General features: G+C 39.8%; 4 protein-coding genes across 11 annotated transcripts; 3 read left to right on the top strand and 1 right to left on the bottom strand.

Annotated features, from left to right (window-relative positions):
* Nucleotides 1-1,647: 1,647 nt before the first annotated feature.
* Nucleotides 1,648-5,392, top strand: LOC120800461. Its single transcript, XM_040146584.1, has 3 exons — nt 1,648-1,970; nt 2,213-2,358; nt 4,206-5,392. The coding sequence occupies exon 3, from the start codon at nt 4,361-4,363 to the stop codon at nt 5,390-5,392; it is 1,032 nt and encodes a 343-aa protein (XP_040002518.1). The 5' UTR covers nt 1,648-1,970; nt 2,213-2,358; nt 4,206-4,360.
* Nucleotides 5,393-5,775: 383 nt separating this feature from the next.
* Nucleotides 5,776-9,303, top strand: LOC120800938 (zinc finger protein 26-like). The gene has a single exon (XM_040147428.1). It carries the CDS (start codon nt 6,028-6,030, stop codon nt 7,489-7,491), a length of 1,464 nt encoding a protein of 487 aa, XP_040003362.1. The 5' UTR covers nt 5,776-6,027; the 3' UTR covers nt 7,492-9,303.
* Nucleotides 9,304-11,679: 2,376 nt separating this feature from the next.
* Nucleotides 11,680-15,490, top strand: gpank1 (G patch domain and ankyrin repeats 1). 4 transcript variants are annotated; one of them, XM_040147446.1, is made up of 4 exons: nt 11,680-12,906; nt 12,997-13,138; nt 13,231-13,315; nt 14,789-15,490. In XM_040147446.1, exons 1-4 carry the CDS (start codon nt 12,433-12,435, stop codon nt 15,228-15,230), a joined length of 1,143 nt encoding a protein of 380 aa, XP_040003380.1. In that variant the 5' UTR covers nt 11,680-12,432; the 3' UTR covers nt 15,231-15,490. The 4 variants fall into 4 exon arrangements, with proteins under 4 accessions (XP_040003380.1, XP_040003382.1, XP_040003381.1 ...); XM_040147448.1 differs by having other exon boundaries at nt 11,681-12,906; nt 13,231-13,303; XM_040147447.1 differs by having other exon boundaries at nt 11,681-12,906; nt 13,228-13,303.
* A 698-nt stretch (nt 15,491-16,188) lies between these two features.
* On the bottom strand, nt 16,189-24,369 carry LOC120800946 (cytochrome P450 3A30-like). Of its 5 annotated transcripts, none has more exons than XM_040147438.1 (14): nt 23,904-24,369; nt 23,661-23,754; nt 23,518-23,570; nt 23,328-23,427; nt 21,653-21,766; nt 21,398-21,486; nt 21,078-21,220; nt 20,861-20,988; nt 19,767-19,842; nt 19,484-19,653; nt 19,305-19,372; nt 18,139-18,297; nt 17,194-17,356; nt 16,189-17,079 (listed from the first exon to the last, which is right to left on the bottom strand). In XM_040147438.1, the coding sequence occupies exons 1-14, from the start codon at nt 24,335-24,337 to the stop codon at nt 16,972-16,974; spliced, it is 1,899 nt and encodes a 632-aa protein (XP_040003372.1). In that variant the 5' UTR covers nt 24,338-24,369; the 3' UTR covers nt 16,189-16,971. The 5 variants fall into 5 exon arrangements, 4 of the variants coding, with proteins under 4 accessions (XP_040003372.1, XP_040003374.1, XP_040003376.1 ...); XM_040147440.1 differs by having other exon boundaries at nt 23,971-24,368; XM_040147442.1 differs by lacking the exon at nt 23,661-23,754 and having other exon boundaries at nt 23,805-24,368.
* Between the last annotated feature and the right edge of the window lie 138 nt (nt 24,370-24,507).

Genomic DNA, 24,507 nt, shown 5'->3' with positions numbered 1-24,507 from the left:
TTGTTCCCAACATAGGAGTCCGGGCCTTTACTAAGGGTCCTCAGATACATCTGAGGGGTTATGAGCTTATTAATGGGAAGGGGAAGAAGAAAAAAAATAGTTCTGACATACACATCTTTACCTATTTCGACCTCAAACTATTATTTAATTAATCTGAGAAGTTTAGAGAGGAAATCACTCTTTGGTGGATCTGATAGCAACTCAAGAAAAATGTCACAAGCTAAAACATGGCAACCACTGGTTTAATCTTTAACAAGACACTGTATTTTAAAAGCTCATTGAATGTTTTTTTATGTAAAATCTTCATCTAAACAGTAACTAGTAACTTCAGCTGTCAAATAAATGCAGTGAAATAAAAAATACAACATTTCCCTCTGCAATATATGAGTACAAGTATAAAGTAGCATAAAATAGAAATAGTCAAGCAAAGTACAAGTACCTCAAAATTATACTTAACATCACTTGAGTAAATGTACTTAGTTACATTGCACCACTGCTGCCATCAGATAAATGGTTGGTTCACTGAAATTACAAGTGGTACGTAACCATGTAGCTAATTTTAGTTCTATCTGTAAAGGTTTAGAGATATTTCTCCCGGAAATTTCGGCAACGTTCGAACGCTCGAAGCATTCAAAAATATGCTTAGAAATCCAACAGTAATACAGTGTGACTTTCCAGACTCAACCACTTTATTCTTCTATTAGGGGAAACTGAAACACAAGATAAAAACACAAAACAAATATTTACAAAACGGAAATGGGTAAAACAGAGAAACTAAGTCAACAGAATTTAAAACCAAGTTAAACTATGAATGCAAAATACCGGTATAGAGTATTTAGGCTATTTTTTGTCATTTGTGTGACTTGACCCTTTAAAATACATAATCCTGTATATTATGAACATGAAGAGTATCTCATTAAAAACACTAGTGAAGACTATAATATTGAATTCAGCAGTTTGCTCTAGGTGTCTCCTCCAAAAGTGGAAATGAAAATAATAATTTTCACTTAAGTAAAGCAGATTCTACTTTAGTGTTATTGTCTTGTTGATATTTTCACACTGAGGCCTCTTCCCAAATCCTGATAAATACTTTATATGTGATACACAAGTTGTCCTAGCAATCATCAACCCTAATGAAAGTCATCAGCAATTGTAATCAAATGCAACTGCAATTGTAATCACAAGGAATGTCATAAAATTATATAAAACATGTTTTATTGTTTTCATGCTGCCGAAACCTCATGAGACCACCGACAGGTATGAGAGTTACCCTGCTGAAACCTCGATGATGTGATATTCACCTGCAAAATGTCACTGAAAGAGACACACATCTTAACACTAGAAACTTAAAATACACACAAAGCAATGAGTAAGAAAAAGAGAAGAAAAACGACCACAGAAAGGGGCTCAAAACGACTACAAAGCAATGCCAAATGACTAAAAAATAGAAGTAAAATGACCAAAAATAGAAGTAAAACGAGTGAAAAGAGAAGTAAAATGACTAGAAAGAGATGAAAAACAACCAGAACGAGACGCAAAAGCATCGAAGAGTACAAAATATGTTTAGAGATACAAAACAACAAGAAAGTATCACGAGAAACTACAAACGTGGCAGTGTCTTGTTCCTATGGAAGAGCGTTAACTCCCTGAGCACTGTCGTGTGTCTCCCAGCCGCCAGGGGCCGCTGTGGGGCGGCGAATCAGAAATATGGTGGCGTCCGGGAGAAGGGCTGTCAGCATGGCGGATGCGTTTTTCACTTCATGTTTTGCTCTTTAGCCGAATGTTTTGGTCTCGGCATCGCAGCGCTGGCGATCGCACAGTCAGGCCGCGGCGCAGCAGGGAGCGGTCTCCTCGGATGCTAGCGGCTGCTAGCGGCTGCTAGCGGCCCGGGGCCGGAGCAGCGCTGATATCACGTTCTACGCCTCTCCGTCGCTCTGCGCACGTCGGGACTTGTGACCCAGTTTGGTCGGGTGAGTTTTTTCGTCCCCTCCTCCTCGATTATCGCTTAATACTCAGATTAAAACTCCGTCTTCCCTACACCTGTCCTGTCTCTGTCAGTTGCCGAAGAGGGACCTGTCTGTCCTCTATAGGCTGGACAGAAACGGCGGTCGGAAAGCGTTGACACACCGGTTCCTCTGTGTCTGTACCTCGTAGTGTGGTGTTTATAGTGACCATACCGCAATTTGTGCTGTGTTTTCCTCTCGGTTTGCAGCGACGGGGAAAGAAACGCGGGGCTCCCCAAAACCCACCCAAACACCCGCAGTGAAACAACGAAACATCTGTAATCTCTGCCCAGCCCAGGGGCCCCCTGAAGGCTCCCAACTCCCCCTCACCTTGACAGGGCCCCAGTCACTACAGGTTGGTCAACTGGTTAATCCCTTAAAAATGTATTTTTAGTATTTTCCCTCAGTCAAAATTATATCACACAGGCCAGCTGAAAAATAATACAACTTGTTTATTTTCCAAAAGTAAAAGTCTGCCTGGGCTCCATCCAGCTCCAGGTTTTGGATTGTGTAAATTAGAAATGCAAAATGTTAAAGAGATAATTGGAAAATGTTTTTGATCCTATAAAAATGTTCTTTGCAGAAGGAGGAGTTTTGGTTTTTGATAATGAAATCATTCTAATAATGTTGTCTGTCAGATATCCAGTGTAGTGGGGAAAAATGCTGTAAAGCGAAGATGCATTCAATAAATAATGCAATGAATAGTTGTTAGTTACCAACTGACTTCATACAAAGTAAAGTAAACAGAACGGAACCAAAATCAAATCTCAAATCAAACACTTGGATTGCACTTTCATAGCGAAATGCAATTCAGAATAGTTCCAAAACGTCTTTCTGTCATGTCCCAACACCCAAAAAACAATTCCCCTGATATACATTGTTGTAATTTTATCAGCTGATAACAGTAGCCGTGAAACTTGAAGCAGTTAGTCAGGTAATCGATTTAAGTTGATCAACAATTATTCTGCAACTACTTGGAGAGTTGCTTAATCGTTAGTCACTTTTCAGACCGATATGCAAACATTCCCGAGTTTCAGCCTCTCAGTGGTGAGATTCACTGCTTCGTCTAATGTGATAGAGAATATCTGAATACCTTTGGGTTTTTTGACGTTCGGTTGAGCAAAACGAGCAATTCAAAGATGCTCCCTTAGGCTCTAGGAAAACGCATGATTTCTTAAAAACTGTTTTCTCAATGTGTGACAGATGAAATAATTCGTCAGAAATGAAAATGATTATTAGTTGCAGCCTTGGAAAGCAGTAACAAAAGCGAGCAAGTTGAAATTTATTAAAATAACTCGCCAAAAGACCCAAGGCTCTCCAGCTATGTTGACGGTGAACTCAAGAGCAAGATGGGCGTCTTCGTATTCTGGACTTGACTGACGTCTTTGCTTGACTCACATCAGCCCGTCGTTGTTTCCTTCTCTAGCAAAAGTCTGTGCAACTTGGACTTCTCATGAAATATTGCGTTTCTAAATAAATCTTCGCAAACCTGACTCATGGTAGCCCCGTCAGCTCAGAGCACTTTGATTTCACCATTGCTCCCAAATGAATGAGATTCTTAGACGTGCTTCACAGCTATGACATCTCTGACTTGTCACAGCAGCACAAGCACAGGCGGAACAGATAACATTAACAAGGTCTCCAGCAATTAATATAATGCAATGCTCCAATTAATGATTGTTTTAGTTACACCTGTGTTTGACAAATCAGGATGTCTGCTGTAATAGAGAAACGTCTGGTCAACTTTCATTTCACTCCACATTTGATTTGTACGTTATACTTTTGATAGACAATTTGACATACAGTAACCCAAATAAAGGGAAAACTATGGAAGTAAAGCGTAATTCCTAACTTTTTCTGTACACCAAGTAAAATGGAGTGGTTAAGTAAAAAGTAGTTAAGGAAAAAGTAATAGGCACATCCTGTGGTAAAAAGTGATAGTTTGCTGAAGCTACTAATGTTCTGTTTTTATTGAGAATGTCACAGGTGTTGATTTCAACTCAGTGTCATTTTTTTAGAGGCTGTAGTTTGTATCTCTGCCTCAGCTGCATCAAATTGGACCAATTTTTTTTTTCTAATTTGCAACTGATGCAGGAGCAGTTCGTGCCATAAGGCCCCTTAGCCTTATGTGTTTTAGTGCGACAGAAAGAAATTACATAGAAAGCAAGTGAGCCTGAAACTAATTTCTGTTTTCTCTTACAGCTTTCCTAGACTTACCAGACCGGGATGAAACATCAGGAGCTTGAACAAAGAGGGACCATAGAGGGTGATATTTTAATTCAGTGACTCTTACTTTGGTCAAAGAAGAAATAATATTAGCCTCAGCGGAAAAAAAAAACCCACACCAGAAAATAACAATGGGTGAAACAACTGTAGAAATAGATGAGGAGGTGACAAAACAGGACATCTCAATGGAGCCGCTCCCAGAGCCACTTCTGATAATCCTGTCCCCACCTCCACCTTTCCTACCTGTCCGTGGTGAACCAACCATGTTTTGGCATAAGTGGCTTAAAGCTTTTGAACACTACCTCGAAGCACTCGGTGAAAATGAGCTGGTCGACTCCAGTAAGTGTGTCCTCTTACAGAACTGCCTTGGCCCAGAGGGGCAGCGCATCTACACAACACTGATCCACGGTGAAACCACGTACGCAGCAGTCATCTCAGCGCTCACGGGTTACTTCAATTCTGATCACACTTCTCAGATGTACCGCCTTAAATTCCATCAGAGGGCTCAGATGCCTGGAGAGACTGTAGATCAGTTTGTGTCTGCGTTAGAAGAACTGCTGAGGCCTTGTAACTATGGAGATTTACAAGACAAACTTATCTTGGATCAGCTGATTGAGAAAACAAACTTCCCACAACTCAAAGAGAGGCTGCGGTCTGAGAAGGAAACTCTGACCTTGGCTGCAGCGTTGGTTATTGGTAAAGATGTAGAATCTACTTTGAATGAATCTGAACTTTTTGGTTTTCACGAGGTCAGTGTGGATATTGGAGATGATTTAGACCCTCCTGTTCAAAGAAAGGCCAAAAGAGGGCGACCTCGGCGCGGGGAGAAAAGGACGCAAGCAAAACCATGCTTGACTAAAACCCCACCAAAATCGTCTAGATACAAAGACAACTACTACTACAGCAATGATAAGCTATATTATAGTGATAATGATGAAGATAAGTCTAAGAGTGCTGATGAGACTAATCTGGCTTGTGATAAAACCAGTGATAAAGGTGATGATGATGTTAAAGCCTCGTCATCATTACAGAGGATGGAGAAGGGAGGCTGCGACACGGCAAGTGATGACGGTGGTGGTGGTGGTGATGATGATGATGATGATGATTTACTTACCTGCATTTACTTGACTAAAGTAAAGAAGACTTTGTCATTTCTTTTCTGATAAAAAAAAAGGTCCCTTAAAAACAGCTGTACCCACATGAGAATGCACAGGATGCAAACAAGCTCGCTAGACACATGAGAATGCACATGACCTTCAGCCAGTCAGACCACCATGACCCACCTCTGAGGGAACCCAGCCAGACTTATGGCGACCAACACCTGAGAGCACAGTGGGAAAAAGGGCCTGCAGCTCTGCAAGACAGAGGAAGAAACAGAGGAGCACAGAGCAGCAAAGTCACAAGAGTCCACACGCTACTGCAAACGGTAAATTTTTTGTCACATCATTCACAAAAATTCACTAACAACGGTGCATTTTTTAGTCATATCATGTCACATGGCAAAAACCAGTCTACCCAGACAGAGTGCGTGAGTTTCCAGAAGTAGAAGAAGAAGAATGAAAGTGATGATTGCAATGATAATGTTGCTGAGAATGTTGCAGATTCTGGTAATGGTGATTCTCAGGTTAAAGGATCAGAAGTTAATGTTAAGACGGAAGGCAAGGACTCTGATGAAGCTAAATCTCAACATGGGGGCAGTAAGACAGAAAAAGTCGCCTCTAAGACCAAAACAAAAGGCCATTTCTGCCCTATCTGCGTTGGCAGGCGCTTCAGAGGGCCAAACAAACTTGCCAGACACATGCGGACACACACAAAGGAGAAACCGTTCACCTGCCCGGTCTGTGCTTTGACCTTCAGCCAGTCCTACCACATGACCCGACACCTGAGGAACCAGCACGACTTGGGCCAGTACATCTGCTCTAAATGTGGGGAAAATTTAAGTAGCTGGCTGGAACTGAAAGCTCACAAGAAGACTCATGCAGTTGAAGGCCTGACATGTCTTGCATGTGATAAACAGTTCAAAGAGAAGGCTGCACTTTTGAGTCATCTCAAATTACACAAGAAGGTCCAGTCCAGTCCCCGAAGCCTCATATGCGGCGATTGCGGAAAAGTATTTGGTCGAATGTATCATTTGAAAAGGCACATAGTGACCCATCGCAAAGCAACCAACGGCGAGTTTTACACATGCCCTGATTGTCAGAAGAACTTTGCCTTCCCGGAAGACCTCAACAAACACCTAGAGATTCATGTAAAGGAAAACAATGGCACTTGTCCGAAATGTAACGAAACCTTCAACAGTCCAGAAGAACTGGAGACGCACATGGGGGTTCATGAAAAGTCTTACACCTGCAACACCTGTGGGAAGAAGTTTAAGGTCGAGTACGCACTGAAGAAGCATGAGCAAAGCCACCAAAACGAACAGTATTATTGTTCGTTGTGCCGCAAGCGCTTCATCAAGCTGTCTCACTACAAGAGGCACATAATGGTCCACGACAGGCGGGAATCTAGATGTCCTCACTGTGACAGCGTCTTTTTACAGTTAACAGCTTTGAAATATCACCTGCGGACTCATACTGAAGAAAGACCCTATCAGTGCACCTGCTGTATTGAGACCTTTGAGGAAAAGGAAGATCTGGAGCAACACTGTCTCAAACACAGGAAATTCAAAAAGGAGAGGCCGTACTCATGCACTCGGTGTGATTACGCGTTCCCCACACTGATGGAGCTGACAGAACACATGAGCTCACACGAGGGAGAGCAGCCGTTGAACTGCCCCGTCTGCGGCAGGACTTTCCTGAACAAGAACAAGCTGGAGAAGCACCTGAGCATCCACACGGGGGAGAGACCGCACCTCTGCTCCATCTGTGGCAATGGCTTCCCCTCCGCCGCCAGCCTGAAGTTACACATCCACATCCACACCGGGGAGAAACCCTTCCAGTGTTCGCAGTGCAGCAAGAGCTTCAGGTCGTCCAGTGGGCTGCGGCTGCACAGCAGACAGCACATGGAGGTGCGACCCAGCTACGAGTGTCCCGAGTGCGGCAGGACTTACGGTCGCATGACGGAGCTGAAGATGCACCAGCGGTATCACACGGGGGACAAACCGTACACATGCACCTGCTGCAACAAACGCTTTATTAGCAAAGACAAACTAAATGTCCACATGAGGATACACACAGGGGAGAGGCCATATTCCTGCCCCCACTGTGGACAGACATTTACACAGACCGGGGACAGAAATAGACACATCAGTAAATACCACTAGATGGATACTGTAGTAACACAACTCCAGTGAAGCTTTGGTTTTGAATGATCGTACATGTGGTTTTGCATGTTTGTACAGGTGGGTACAGGTTTTGTCATTATTTTGAGAAAGAATAAGAAACCAAAATATGCTCAAAGCTTAGCTTAAGTAGATTTAAGCTGCTATGAACACTAGAGTGTCAAAACCGATGAGCTTTTGTGATTGATTTTTGGTTAAATAAATAAGAATATTATTTATATTCTTATTTCTGTTACAGAAAAGAACAGAATCCAAAACAACACTATACAGTATGACCTTAAAATGATCAGTCAAATAGCGTTCATTTAACTCCTTGCTGACACAGTCTAAAAAAATAAATAAAGCACTGCAAGTTTTACAAAGACTCCTTATTACTCAGGCTGGGGGATCATTTATTAACCAGTGCCTAAATTATGCTTTTCAGTACCGTACTTTAAGGGATAATAACATGTATTTCTATAAAAGCTTTTGTTTAACAAGCCAAATGTGAAATGTCTAAACACAGGTTTGGTATTGATTGATTATAAATCAAAATCTGTCTGGTCAAAAAGTGAGTTAAGAGGAAGACTAGTCTGCCCAAGCTTTCTGTACTTTTTTTTTTTTTGATCCTAGATAAGTGAGACACATTTTGGTCGAAGTAAACAAAGTATTGGACGAGAGTGTTATTTGAATGTACGGGGGTTTCTGTTTTTTTTGGTCACTGTTTAAATTACTGATGTAAGCAAAGCACTAACAGAATGGCATTTACATTTGGATTTTTTGCCGGCAAACTTTTACTGAACGGATACGGGGCAGAAACATGCAAAACCATTCTACCAGCGACAAAAATGGCTTCCCTGTGCAGTGTAAGCATTCGTTGACTGTCTCTGCTGAGCTGTTTCCAGCAAGCTTCAAGTCTGGACTCTCTCCGACATCACTACATCACCACTTAATAGAAAAAGCTCTGCATGAGGGTTTGATCCTTGTAGCTCATCCCTCCCACCCCCGTGCCTGACGCCCACTTTCTCATTCAAGCATCCCGATCTTACCAACAAACTGACACACTAGTAACAGGTATGTGAATCTGTGACATCTGGTCCCTCCAAGGTCTGCAGCTACAATCATAGGTTGGTCTCTCACACACACACACACACACACACACCTCACTCACCTAAATCTGCTGTCAAACTGGATACAATCTGGAAACAATCGTGGTCACTCAAATGGACACAAATGACACTAAAAAGATTTCAGATTTCTTGTTTTGTTGCCCTCCTTACTATCTGTATGTGTTGTCGTAATATTATGTTTGTTTCTTTTCACTTTTTTATAACTTTTTGTTTAGGCTTCTCTGTAACGAACCATTTTAACTGTGTTTAGAAAAGTGCCATCAAAATAAAACTGATTCACTGTACTAGTACATGTAAGGAGGTTTCTGAACAATGTTTGTCAAAGGTAAACACGCTTAGACACAAAAGTAATGAATTAGAAAAATGCCCCTCAGATCAGAAACCTAACACATGCTCAACACATGAGCTATTACTGTTTGATCCTGCATGTTACTAATACAACCTGTAGGTACAGTAAAGTGCATCATTGCATTTACCTTCAGTTGATCAATCAGGTGTCAGTAGAATTAAGTGAATCTCTCTCCATATAAACCACCATATACTTTGTTACGTATTTTATCACTTGTTAATTACTCAAAGGTATGTCTGTAGTTAAATGATTTGACTCTAAATGGTCTTGTGTTGAAGTATGTTGCTGCTGAGGAGGCTGTTTCACGATGAAGCAGGATTAAATCCAATCAGTCAAGATTTACTGCCCAGGTCACATTATTGACAGTTAAACTATACACTGTTGAACGCAATACGTATGTACCTTTTCATTGGAAAAGGATGATGATATTGACAAGAAACATGATTAAATCCCTGTAGACATATGAACACAAACAGAAAACAGTAGAACAAGGTTAAACAAAGGAGTGGCTTGCAGATGCATATTTTGAAACCAAGAGAGCTGTTACCATAATCTCTCCAAAAATGTAAGAAAATGTTTCCCTTACTGAATTATTTCAGGCCATCTAATTAATCTGAATCCAGATTAATAAAAATACTTCAAAATAATAACTTTAGAAACACACACACACACACACACACAAGTATACTTATGATAAGGTTTGTTCTGTGTGTGAAAGTGAAAAGGACAACATGATTGATAATTTGATAATGAAATCAATAAAAGAGCAGGAGCATCGGCAAGAAAAGAATATCAGCATAAACAGGCCGTCAACATGAGGATGACGGAACAGAAAACTTTGAGAGGGACAAAAATTGTCTCACTCTTACATACAACACATGGTATTATATATTTGTGCAAAAACACAAAACAGTGCAAAATATATGTATAAGATATACAATGAATAAAAGTAAATTAACATTATACAAGCAACAAACCAGGATTAAATGTTTCCTAACCGAAATCCAGAGTCATGTAGAAAGAAGAGAAAGAGGAGAAGCACAAACACAATTACCATGGTCTAAATAGGGACATGATATGTGAAAATAAAGATAAAATATAGACCTGTGGATGAAAGTGTGGACTATTCGGACCTGAAAATACCTGTAATGTGTGTCACACATGAACAGTCTATGGTGTCAGAAGTTGAATTATTATTATTATTATTATTATTATTATTATACAGGTCTGTGTGACAATATAAATGATAATAAAATGAATGATGGATGAATTCCATTTAGCTGCTTCAGTTTCGGCGTCCGGGTATTGTGCACGCTGGCTCACTTTCACACACTCATGGTTTACTGGGACTGGGAACTGAGCAATTGTTGATATTATTAACACCTGTACTTTTCCTACTATGACAAATTGTGCTGTGTACTGCAGTTACAGGTGATGGAAGTAAATAAGTAAATGTAATCCACTTTACACTTCACTAACTTTCAGAAGGAAATCTTGTACTCCACTACTTTTATTTGACAGCTATAGTTACTTATTACCTTGCAGATTGAGATTTTGCATAGAAAACATGAGTATATAAAATGTGATTCAATGTTTTAGTTCAACTACCCAATAGTATGTAAAGATGTTAAGATGAATTCCACCTTGACTAGATGGAATATTTGAAACGCTGCTTACATGTTTATGCATTAGTAATAATTACCCAATAATAGAAACCATAACAATTTAACACTAACAGGTTCCATTCTGCATTATAACTTTTCATATTTTATGTACATTCAGCAGAATGGTGGAAATTAACTAAGTGCATTTACTCAAGTACGGTAGTTTAGTACAGTTTGGAGGTACTTGTGCCTTATACTTGAGTATTTCAATTTTCTGCCGCTTTATACTTCTTCTCCACTTAATTTCAGAGACCAATATTTTACTTTTACCCTGTTACATTTATTTTTGCAGATTCTTGGAAATAATACAAAATACAACCAGCAAATAAATGACGATGTATTAATTTAGGTCAAGACTTTTATTGACCCCCCCCCCCCCCGAGAAAATTCAGAAGCTACCCAGCAGAGTATAAGATAATTTAAATTATCCACACTTTTACCACCTTCCACATTAAAGGAAGGTTCAAAGTAATGTATCCATAATTCAAATCCCATAATATAAATTATTTTTGAGACACACTTTACTTAGAATAACTGATTTTGACAAAAGAGCCATTCTGTGTAATCAGTACTTTTACTTTTGGCACTGTAAGTATATTCTGATGCCAATACTTGGTACTTTTTGAGTGCATGGCTTTTACTAATAATGGAGTATTTCTACACTGCAGTATTTCTACTTTTACTAATGTACAACAGCTGATTACTTCTTCCACCACTGTTTAGCAGTTACTCTTTTCCTTTTTTTTTTGAATGACGTATTTCTTTGTATTGTAGTATTTGTACATTATGGCTTTGATTCTTTTACTTAAGCGAAGAATTTGAATACTTCCTCCCATCACTACCAATAATAGTGTATATATAGACTATTTTGACAGTATGAACGGGAACATTCTGTATAACGACTACTTTTACTTTAGATACTTTAAACATATGTAACTATAGTACTTTTACTTAAATTAAATTAGAGTGCAAGACTTAGATTTTTTTTACACTGTGGTATTTAAGAATTACTTCATAAGCACCATTGATTATAAATGGTTCGCAAAGTTCAACAGGTGGAGGGCGACACCCAGTCCGACAGGTGGCAGTACTCACCTTTGGTAACGTCGCGTCGCGTCGCGTCGGTCTGTTTACAAACAGAAGGAACGAGGGTAACGCTCAGCTTGAGGTATCGATCTTATAATTAGAGAGATTCGTCAATCTTGCTGTAGTTCACGTCTTCGTCGGGATAATTGTCGGAAGCGACTTGCGCCATGTTCACAAACTGAGACCTTGAGGTCATCTCAGAGTGACAACCGTTCGCGTGTCTAAAAGCTAATGCTAAAGCTAACCTAGGCTAACTACTCTGCTAAGGCTACAAAGGCTGAGTACCTGGTCTTGTCCTATTTAGACAGATGAATATAAATTGTATTAGGTTAAATGTTGTGTTTTAGATTGTGTTGGAGATTGTGTTTCAGAATTAGTCAGAAAGAAAATCACTCGTCCTACTACACGTCAAAACGAGCAAGCTAGCTACTTCAGCTTGCTAGCAGCTTCGATTAACAAATAGGGCAAATATAACCAAAAATTGATATTTGTGGCTTATAAAATGTCAGACATTTTTATTGCGTAAGTTTACTTGGTGCAAATTTCACCGGTTTAAAAGCTGATATTAAGTAATGTCACGTCACCTAATATTTAATACTATCGTATGCTGCCATAGCATGAGCATTGCAGCTTCCCTTATCTGAAATAAGATACGGTTACTCAGACTGACTGTCAATGAGATAACAGCGAGCTGCCTAAACTACAATCACTCCTTATGGCTAGTTTAGGCTTTACTCCTGCCAGTGAGCAGGATTTTTTCAGCACTGAAACAACGGGACAGTCCAGCTCTAAAGCAAGCAGTGCACTTAGTGGGGAAGAGGCCAAGCAGTTCTACGAAAACTTAATGAAAGATGATCATAAAGGACAAGAAGTACCAGGGAATGCATTTAGGAAAAAAGATGATGGCAGAGAGCGTCAGAATAAACAGAAGAACAGAGAGTCCAGTAGAAGAATCAGGAGGAGAGTCAGGGCTGCAGAGGTGCAGCAAGATCAGACTAATTTAGCGTTGGAAAGAGGGACTGGTAGGGAAAGCGAAGGTGTCCAAAGGAGAGAGATGACAGCAAGAGAGACGAGCGACTCAGAAAGGTCCGTTGAGCTCCAGGGGCTCCGGTTGCTTCGCTGTGCCCACGAGGGGGACACCTCTGGCCTCAAAGAGCTGCTCTCAAAGGGGGTCGACATAAACTTCCAGGTACAATACTTACAGCTTAGTGTCTTTTGAAGTTATATCCAGGAAACATTTAACTTGCATTGATTAAATGAGCTTGTGTTCTCCCTCCAGGATACTTTCTTCTGGACAGCTGTGATGTGCGCAAGCTGGTCTGGACAAAGAGCTGCGGTGAGGCTGCTGCTGCAACACGGAGCCGCCTGGGTTGGAGTGGTTGATATGCAGGGCAGGGATGCCAAAGACTTGGCGCTGGAAGGTATAACAGTGCAACACTTATCGTAACTTTATATTTGTATTTGTCTGACCAGTGAAATTTAACTCATCGATGTCTAACTTTTTCCCCAGCAGGCCACAGGGAGGTGTTGGAGGAGTTGGAGAGCTATGGGAGAAGTGCACAGAGAGACACGCAATCTGATAGCAGGTTTGCACAATGGTATTTAGTTTTAATTCAAACTGAACCAAATATTTATTAATTTCAGTTAATTTGTACAGTAGATGAATAAGTTCTTTTTTTCCTGAAACTAACATGTTGTTCACCCCATTTACAGCAAAGACGGTAGGTTAAATAGTACAAACACCTCTCTGTATTAGGCAATTCCGTTAAACAGCACCACAAACTGCATGCTCCAAAATAATAATACAGTTGAATTAACACCTCTCAGTTTCAACAAAAACCGAAGAGTCTAACCTTCATGAAGGTGGGATTTATTGCAGGACTGGTGAATAAGACTGCATGAATTTCAGCCCGATGTACATGATGAAAATGGCTGCTATTTTTTGACATGTTATAGCTGTTTTGAAAACGTTTACCCAAATTTGGTGCTTTATAAGAATTGTGACCAAGGTATGTGATGAGCGGGACATTTTACAGTTCAAAAATAAGTGCTCACTGGTGTCAAACAATGCAATTACCTGTCCTTGGCATCACTGCAGTTTCTTGTTGCTTATCAGCTAATATATGCTGACATTGATTTTTCACCCCTAACTATGTGTGTAGGTACACAGCTAGGCAGTGAGCTAAACACACTTCCAAAAATGGACAGGGGCTGGTCTTTGAAGATTTTAGTGGAAGCAGCGTTGAAACTGAAAACGGTATTAAATAAATCACAGCAAATTCAGTAACAGGCCCTTTTCACAGCAGACATTTTGACTTGTCAAAAGACGGAGAACACAGGTGTAAATAATAACATTAACAAAGGTTCCGTTCCATTCAGTGTCCCTGTAAGCCATGTCAGCAGCGTGGTGGAACTTGCTCACCTAAATGGAAATGTAACCATCATTAATGTGATTAAATCCAGCTCTTCTTTTCCTGCTTTGGCAAGTCAAAATGTCTGCTGTGAAAAAGGGCCTGTCACAAAATTTAAAAAAGGCGAGATACCATGGACAATAAATAGACCCAAGGCTATTGTGAAAGGAAAGAGTAATAAGGCAACTGGTTTCACAAAACTGGCAGTTAGAGATTATGAATGACTGGTGAAAAAACAGCAAAAGAAGAATCCTATATTATCCAAGTATGTTTTTACACACACAGGGAATTTGACCTCTGCATTTAAACCATCCTTGATTGGTGTACACACACACGCAGAGACACACAACAGTGGGCAGCCCTGTTGCAGCGCTGGGGAGCAGGTACGGGGTTAGGTGCCTTGCTCGGGGGCACTTCAGCCGTGGAAGTTGAGGGATAGGAAAGCGCTGTTCATTTGCAGGATGAGGACTGGATTTTGTCCCCCATCACTTACATCAGGAGCACATTAGGAAGGGATCTTTTAATGGCCTGTATGAATGGGAAGAATGATTACAGCAAGCTAAAACTGTAAAACATTAAGTAAAGTACATTTTGCCACCTGACTATTGTTTGAGGACAGACTTAAATTGAATATTTACTTTAATATTTTTTTGTCTCCAGTGCCCCCCAGCCTCAGTGGTGTGGTGTGTGTTCTAGCAAGTACAGCAGCAGCCTGTCGACACATCTCTCCTCCACTCTGCATCAGTTTAGTCTGCGGCATCGTCCATCCACTCCCTACTACTGTCTTCCCCCCTCCAGCAACGGCTACAAGATGATGGTTCGTTGCGGCTGGAAACCAGGGACAGGACTGGGGCCAGAGGGAGAGGGCCCGCAACAGCCAGTGCCAACAGTGCTGAAGAGAGACCAGAAAGGTCTGGGGTATGGACAGATGAAAAGAGCCAAAGTTACACACTTCCAAGCCAGGGATCAGGATGCCGTGAAACCACCATCCAAGGATAAAGAAGAGAAAGGAGGAAAAGGAAAGAGGAAAGAAGAAAGTAGGAGAAAGGAGCTAAAGGATAAAAACTGGGAAAGAGATTTTCGTGCCTCTTTTTATCTTTGACACCTGCCAGTGATTTCCATACAAGCCCTCTCCCCCAAACGTATCTGAAAGTATCACAAAAACATTAGTAAGATCTATTATGAAGAGATGCTGTACCTTTTTTAATTTAAAACTGTAAAGGAGTTTTCTCATGGAGAATTATATAATACCTTGACACTACCTCAAAGCTGATACTGTGTCCAGTTGTACTATCACCAAATGTGGCATTGTTTTTACTCTGTATTACTAAATATAGTGTATTTATTGTTACATAAGCCCCACAGAACAGGTTACCGTTCATTAACTGGGAAAGGACGTGTTTTTTAGTGTCAAAAAGTTAGGCTAATATGTTTTATATGGTAATAAAATATAAACATTATTGAGATGTAACACCCCTTGATTTGTGTGTCCTAACAGGAGTAAAACAGTTTGGCTCAGATATTTAAATTGTGTCAGTTAATTCTCTTGAGCAACTGCAGTTTGTCTGTGGTTTTTGAATGTAGAATATGTTATGCAACTACCCAGACCAGCAGTGAACTCTCCCTTAGTAGGGACTCAATGTCCTTTCTAACCTAATTGAACAAACCTACGCACTTGTCTGGTGAGTCATGTGTTAACGCCTATCTGCTTCATAACATGTCGCCTATGTTCTTGTAGCACAGTAAAACTGGTAATTCTTGCATGAGTCCAGAGCCCTTGTGCCTCCTAAGCTGGACTCTGGTTACATGCTGACGCTTTCAAGATTTTGTGTAAGTAAACACAGTGCAAGCCAACTTTGACATAACATGTGGCCCGAAGTCCTCAGGCACGCTGCCATTTCCATTCAAAGTCCAGGCCAAGGATGACAGCTCCAAGAGACCAAGCTCCAAGACTTCTAAACACGTCCCCTTAAGGGGTTTTGTCTACCAGAGTCGATACCCTTCTGTAGATCACTACTTAAAGCAAGGAAAATGGAAAAGCCTGTTTGTTTTGATTTAAAGTTTATTAAGGGACTGTTTGTACAATCTCCTAAACGTTCTATGAAGATGTTGATTAGCTCCTACACAAACTGGACAGACAATAAATTTAAGAAAAACCTTATAATGTAATAAAGTGCAATACAACAGCAAGACAAAGTACAAAGATACCATATAAGTCATTACACAGATGATGTACTTAGTAGTAATTGAATGCTTTGAAGTAAAGTTTCTTGTCCTGTTACTTTTTAATTAGTGTTTTTTTTTTTTGTTTGTTTGTTTTTTTTACCCTCTCTTATTCTTCAGTTTAAAAAAAAAAATCAGTGTTGTGGCTCAGTAAATAGCACTGTCACTTCACAGCTAAAACAATCCCTGACATGATTACTGATACTCTCTGTGTTCAGTTTGCGTCCATGTACTTATGGAGGTGTCCGGCAGGTGCTCCAGTCTCCTCCCAGCTTTCATGTTAGTGCAAATCAGGGAAATTTAATTTCGTTATCCAAAAAGGTTATTAACGCATGTTTTGATATTCCAAACTGTCTTGTGTTTGCCAAACCATTGTAGGCATGGCTTATTTGAAATTAAATGCCTTAATTCGTGAGCACGATGCAAATATAAATTCGGGATATGTTCTCCATATGTTCTCCAAAAATAAGCATGATCAACTTCACTATGTCTGTTTTCATTACAAACTTCTGATACAAAATAAAAACATACAGTCGTAAACTTGATTTACCATTGTCAGGTACTAAAATAACAAATTTTTTAGAATAGTTCAGTCTTCAGGAAAGTATCTTAAGTCCTTCCTAGTTGCACTTGTCCACACTTGCTGAGGCGATGGAACGTGTCACCAGCTTTAGTTTGATGGGTCGTACGGGTCCAACAAGACCTGCAGTATCCATCTGCAAAGGGATCTGTGGAATTGACAAGTTGAGTAAATAGGGAACTTCTTGCTCTCTCTTAATGCAAATATTGCTTGAAATCACGTAGACCATGTTGATCTAAGTCTGTAATTTAAATACAATCACCTCTGTCTCCTCGCAGACTGAGAAGCTGTAGTTCTGCAAAACCTCCACCAAGGCCAGTTTAATCACCACCAGAGCAAATCGCATCCCCAAACAGTTCCTTGGCCCAATGCCGAATGGCAGGTAAGTGTATGGGTTGATGCTCTTCTTGTTCTCCTTACTAAATCTAGAAAACAAACAGACAGCAGCAGATGGAATTGCGGTTCAACATTTATGCATTAAATCGAAAATAGTAATAAAGTATCTTCAAACACCCATCTTCAATTAGCACTTGATTATATCAATTATTTCTTTATTCTGCCTGCTGTACAGTAAACGGTCATATGCTTTTCAAATGAAGGAAATTCAAATAAACTTTATTTTAAAACCAATGTTTAAATGCTGTCCTGATTGCTATGAATGAACCCTAATACAAATTATTCATACGTACCTGTGGTTATCAGGTGAGGCAATTTCAGCTGTACCGCTTGAAATCTGTATTTACAACGGTCGTAGTCTCCGTCAAATGTCCGTCGATTTAAGCATAAATTATTCTTTACAAAATTCTAAAATGATAATAATTTTAGTAATACAATGACAACTCTCCGTAACCATTCACCGGAGCTTAAGATTGCACCATATGGTGCCCCTGTAGCCTAATGGGTAAGGCACGTTACACATAATTAAAACATCCACAGTTTGACCCTTGGCCGGGGGACCCTTGCTGCACACTGTACCCCTCCCTCTCTCTTTCTCCCCACTCTCCCTGTCTGTAAGAGATTGCATCATACATCACTTCCAAATTCCCCGTACCTTACTAACAACAGTGATTTAAGTCATCATGAAACATTCAAAGCTGTTCGGGTGACCCATAACATATCATTTGTATTCAGGAATTCCTCCAAGTGTGTTGCAAATTAATCTCTGCGTGTGCTTTTACGGTGCAAACCTAAACACTCGAGCAGCTACCTGTCAGGTTTAAACTCTTCCGGCTCTGGCCACAGCTCAGGGTCACGGTGCAGAGCGTAGACTGGAATTAAAACAGTCATGTCCTTCGGGATTGTGATTCCATTGATCTTCACGGATGCTTTAGCTATACGTTCGAGACGTGCAGCTGGAGGGTAGAGCCTATTGACAAAACAAGAATATTTTTAAATACTGTATGTCTTTATTAGACTAAATGTGAAATCAAAACTATCCCAAATTTGGAAAATGTGTATTTTTGAAACACGGTGTTTTAGTTGCCCCGGAATTTGAGATTTTTTTGCTGTTGTTTCAATGGACTGGTAGGATTTAAGCCCTGTTTGTATTTTTAAAAATCTTAGTGGAGAAGTGTTTTCTTCTCCTTTTTTTTTTTTAGCAACTCTGGCAACATGGCTCCAGGGATGACAATGTTTTGGTCTCAACTGAAATACCTTGATAAATAATTAATACATTTTCATGAAATTTGGTGCAGACCGTCATGTTCCCCAGAGCCTGAATTGTAATACCTTTGGTGCCTTCCTGACTTTGCTCCTGGTGTTCATCAGGTCAAATTTTGGATTCCTCACAACCTTCGGTTCATAAATGATTACCTGCAGAACTAACGACATTCCCATCTGCCTTAGCTGTACTTCATGCTGAGGGCTAATTAGCAAATATTAGCATGCTAACAAGCTTAAATAAGATGGCACCCATGGTGAGCGTAACCTGCTAAATGTTAGAATGTGAACATTTTCATTGTAAGCATGCTAACGTAATCATTTTACCCAAGGCCCCACTGTCTGCACACAACCTCACAGTGCCACTAGCATGGCTGTAGACTCTTTGTACTGAAATTGTGTTTGGACCGTGACATAATTACCAATATAAATGCAGTTCCTGAAGCAGGACTCTTTTTCTTTTTTCTTTTTTTAATTAAATAAAAACAAATATGCATAGTTTAGTGTTAATCATCATTGGTAAAATGAGCAACATATCACAATATACAGTCATTAGATTCAGTGTTAATATAAAAATAATGCATAATGTTGGTTTAGTGTTTTAGAAAACAGATTTTTTTTTCTCCTTTTAAATGTTCTTGTTACAATATCTTGACCAGACGTCACATTATCAATCTGTTCAGATATCAACTAGATCAGAAAAATGCTCATTACCTCAGACACTCATTGACCACACTGTCTAGGTACTCCATCTGCATCAGAGCTTCATACTCGACTGGACCCTATTGAGTTGTAAACACAGTTTGATTAAACACAATTCTGAATTTGAAAACTAGCTTCATCAAGAAATAAAATGGAAAGAATGACTCCAGAGCCAGAAACCTCTGCTCTACCTTATTCGGGAAAGTAGAGTCTATCTCCTTTTGCAGGCGGTTCATGACTTCAGGATTTCTTGCCAAGTTGTAGGCCAAGAAGACAAGGGTTGTGGCACTTGTTTCGAAACCAGCAATCAGCAAAATTGTCATTTGAGAAAGAATCTCATGATCAGTAAGACCCGTCCAGACTGTTGGGATGCATAAAAATGAGCAGAGATGAAAGGAGGGCGCCATACGTCTGTACGTACTGTACATTTGTGTTTCTGTATGTGTGGAGGATGTAGCTGTTTGACTGTTTTACCCTTATTCTTCTTTTCGTCTTGGTGTTCATTGACTGTCTGAGAGTTGATCATATGTTGAAAGATATCTCTTGAAGTCTGAAATTTGAGAACCAGTACAATTTTTGGGTTATTCTATTGTCTTAAAGATCTCTGGTTTTATCTTGCAAATGAATGAGCACTGGATTTTTGGAATATCTGGATTCACAGGATTTTTATGTACGTTAAATGTAATTATACTTTTATTTGTCAGGTTTTGAATTCACTGGATTAGTCAACAAAGGTCATCCCCATCTTGTTGTTTAAACTATAAAGGTTGAGTACTATTGATGACCTAGGAAACAATAGTTGACCAAACAGTCTCACCAAAAGGTTCAAGCTTTCAGTCGTATCACATGATCTTCATCAAAAAAAAGTTGAGGTTCAAATTTCATTCTTGACCTTGGAAGCTGCATCTCATTCATCATCAAATATTTATCAATTGATGAAGGTCATGTAATATGAAATTTACAAAATGGATCTTGAGGACATTGAGGAAAATTCAATTTCCATGGTTAAGAGAGCACTTTGAACAAGATGATAAAACAACATGGATGAGAAGTCCATAAGGTGTGTTCAGACAAGAGAACAAAGCAAATTTTAGATGTTGTGTGGTCGCATTCAAAGTCAGTAGCGAGAATAGACACAAAGTCATTTTACATTAGACACGAACTGAGGCAAAAATGCATTCACGAGTTGAACAAACTACACAAATGGTCCAACTGTCAAATTTGCATGATTAATGCAAAGTGAAAATTTGCTTCATATTCTGACTAATCAAACTTTTAAAGTGCTCAGATAAAATTTCAATTTCAGTATCTACATTTCCATGTCAACTGGGCATCCGTCGATGATGATCATGTGGTATGATCCAGAGCTCTAGAGCAGCTACAAAACAGACCTTGTGATGAGATTGTTGCGTCAACTATCTATAAATGTTTTCTCAAGTGAATTTCTGGAAATTTTACCATCAGAATATACAGTATGTTGCTATCACAACACAGGATTAGCTACTGTATACAGTGATATAATATTTTGTCTATATTGTCCAGCCCCTTATTGTGTGTTTTGTCTAAACCTGTTCTGAGCTCCCATTGCGTTCTGCTCTGATCTTCTCCAAAACCGCTTTAAAGAAAGCAGTTGAAGACTTAGAGAAAAAGGAGAAACCCAGCAGCTCCAAAAGAGGAAGAAAGAAGGGAAAACATCCTGAGAAAAAAAAGGGGGTAAATAATTATAATTATAATTATAATTATAATTATAAAAAAAAAGGCTATTATGGAAAAGTAGTGAAGTACCTTGGAAAATGAAAAGAGGGATGGAAAATCTGAACATCTTGCCGCTATGGGTTATGAAGGGATTGGAAGGGTTGCTGATCGAGTCTAAATCCACACTTAATGCACAGCTCGTCAACACATCCATACTGTAGCCTCCAAAGAAGCTGAGAAACACAGATTATACTAATCATTGATCAGTGATTGAAACCAGTTTCACAGGTGGGACATTTAAATATAGGATTTATATATATATACATATATATGCCTCTTTAGTAGGGATCTGGCTCAAAATAATCAACCCCTAGTTGATTAGTAGCCATTTAGTGGAGGGTACAACTTACTCTTTGACATTAATAACTTCATCATTGTCCACTGTGGACTGCAGCTTGTCTGTCAGTTTGCGGGAATGATGTTTCATGATACTAAACATCTTAAACAGAGGAACAAAATAACAAAATACAAGAATAAGCACAAGAACAAAAGAACAAAGAACAAAATAAGCACAAGTACTACAAAGGTGAAGATGAATATATTAATATATTTTTCAATCTACCCAAATATGAATTGAAGAAATTAGGAAAATTGACAACTCCCACCTCTTTTATACGACCAGAGGTGAACAATGGGGTGAGGATGTTGCGAATCCGTCTCCAGTCATCATCCTCAAGAATAGACACTGCGTCATACAGGTCCCCATTCAGACGGAAGTTCTGAAAGGGCATAATGGTCACATGCATGTATATGTGTGTTCACTAGTTAATGTATGGGTGGTCAAGCTATTAAGAGCAGTACCCTCGACAAAGAATTTTTTCACGACATTAGACAGGAAACAAGTACTGTATATGCTGCCTGATGCGTGCAGATGAGGATCAAGAAACAACATTTGCTCTTTCTTTGAAGGGTCCTAGGCTATAGCAAATGCTTCATTGCTTCATTACATTCTGTAGGAGTCAAATACACCAGCAGTAGTTGAAAGATATGGGCGAAATTCTATATTTTGGTTAATATAAATAAATGCCATGAGTTTTGAGCTCCATCGTTGTCCACAAACCGTTAAAAACAGATGAGTGAGCCACAGTGATGCGCATACTCGACATATTCCTTCAATATATGATGAACATGGACACTGTTGTTCATTTTGAGTCCATCTCACAAACAGTGTATTACTGCCTTAAAGACTCACTAGCTCACCAAAGATGTGTCTGCGGCTAAAAGTAGTCCACGGAAAGTGAACTGTTGTTCCTGAGTAACATTTGCTAAAAACTACAGATCCGTGCATGTTTTGGAAATTATTCAGCCTTTTTTAAAATGAAAGCTATATATTTATGTTAGTAACGATTCATGTATATACTTAGGGCTGAGTGCCACAGACGTGTGGAAGAAAGCATGAAGGGATGGACTAACACGTGTCAAACAAACAACAACAATGAAAAAGAAAAACACCAGCCTCATCCCGTAAGTAAAAGCTATTTGAAATACCAATGGTTTCCGACGTTCAAGTGTCATTCAGATGTGTTTACCACATTATTATTGGTTTACAATGTTTTATCTGAAGTAGCAGTGGCTCCAGGGATGGCGGTGCCGCTCTGCTTGACTGTCGGCCCATTCGCTGATCACTTCTTTTCCCCTGAAATGATGATTAATGAGTTAATTCCGTACTCTAGTTCTATGCATGTCAACATGCTACCATTAGCATGTCAGGGGGATAACCTCTTGATTTACGGTAGACATAACAACGTGGCCATGCAGAGTTTTTGCTTCCCTAATGGTGAGGATCAAATAATGGCAGGGTAGCCAATCCATTTCATTGTTTCAGTATTACAGCCTCATGAGGCCACTAAGCACAGCTATTGTCTCTAATGGCATTTTCAAATCAGGTCATGCTTACCATGGTAATAAAAACAGTCAGTTTGAAACTATTATTCTAACTAACTTGATTTATCTAATGTTCTTAGCTCAGAATTAACAACTTGTGACAAATGCTAATTTTTTTTTTTTTTAATGTGGGAGCCCTTGAAAACAGCTTTTTAAATAATTTCTTGTTCCCAGTATGATTATGTGCCAGTTTTGAAAGGGGGAAAAGGGTGACATTTATTGCTAATGCCAGTCCCAACTTAAAACCGATGACCTGCCAGGCATATTAACACGTTCTCACAAGTTCCCCTTTGAAGGAGCAAACTCGAGGAACAAAGGATCTTGTGGCACTTCTGTCTTCACTCCCGTCTCTTGTTCCATTCAGCACTAATCCCGTGGAATCCTGTGTGTCCTCACCCTCCGGTTGGTGAAGTGGGCGAAGCACTCCTTCACTAGGATGGTTTTCAGCATGTCGGGATCCATCACAGCCAGAATGGGCCTCTTCAACTCGTACATGCTATGCATTCATATAAAAACACGTTTACATTTGAGTGCATTTAGTGCAAAAACTCCTATATTTACACCTTTAAAAGCTTTGTCTACTCACCCCCATACTCTCCCATACTTGTGAGCACAACAGACGTCGTCCAAGTAGTAAACCTAGAAATAGAAAAAATGCAATTGAGCTAAATTCGACCGATGGAAATGATGGCAATCCGCCAATGGAAATTGGAAACAAAAGTCAAGTACGCGGTTGTGCTGGCCAATTGTGCCGAAGTACATCACTGGCTTGGGACCAGGGACCCCCAGTTTCTCCAGTACGCCATAATTCCAGTGGCCATACCTTAGCAGAACAGAAAAGAATGAAAGGGTGTTGAATCAAACGACATTTACTGTTCACTCGAGAGGCAAAGGCACAGTTTTGGTCCATTCCCTGGCCGGTTTCACGTGCAAATAACTTGATCTGGATAAAAACTCAACCGTGGTGCATACGTGACAAATATGCAGATAAATGTGATCAGAAGAATCCAAGTTTCTACGGAGAAGAAGAGAAGCAAACCCATGGCTCTGTCCCTGGCTTGACCAAATTGTTCTGATCTTGGTTTGCAAACGGACTTTGCCTGCACGTCACGTTGTGTTAAATGAGATCTTACCCCCCCTCTCGTGAGGTATCGGGTCGTGGAAAACGGACAACAACTGCGCACGGGTCTCTGGCTGCGCGTCTCTCTGCGCGAGCAGAGCCAAGTATTTATAAAAAAACAAACAAAAAAAAATCTGACAACCACACATCCGCAGAAACATAAAATCAGAGTTTCGTGACTTGACTTCGTTTCAGATTTGTCCGCATAAACCAGAGAAACATAGCGCGAGCCAAGAAAAACGTTAAAATCAAATTTTCTGTGTGACTTCTTGCGAGCCTGGAGCATCCAAATGAGAATAGGGGCAGAGACTAAAAGACTGGAAAAAAAAAATATATATATATATATCAAATGTAACTTGGGGCTGTTTTCGTGAACTCCGTTCTACATCGATACGGGCAGTATAACAATCTCAGTGGCAAGATTGCAGCGCCACAGATTGCACGGTCCGGTAGAAC

Source organism: Xiphias gladius, chromosome 15 (assembly GCF_016859285.1).
Source record: "Xiphias gladius isolate SHS-SW01 ecotype Sanya breed wild chromosome 15, ASM1685928v1, whole genome shotgun sequence".
NCBI lineage: Eukaryota > Metazoa > Chordata > Actinopteri > Istiophoriformes > Xiphiidae > Xiphias > Xiphias gladius.
Note: the sequence above shows the minus strand (reverse complement) of the source record. Positions and strands in the feature narration are given on the sequence as shown.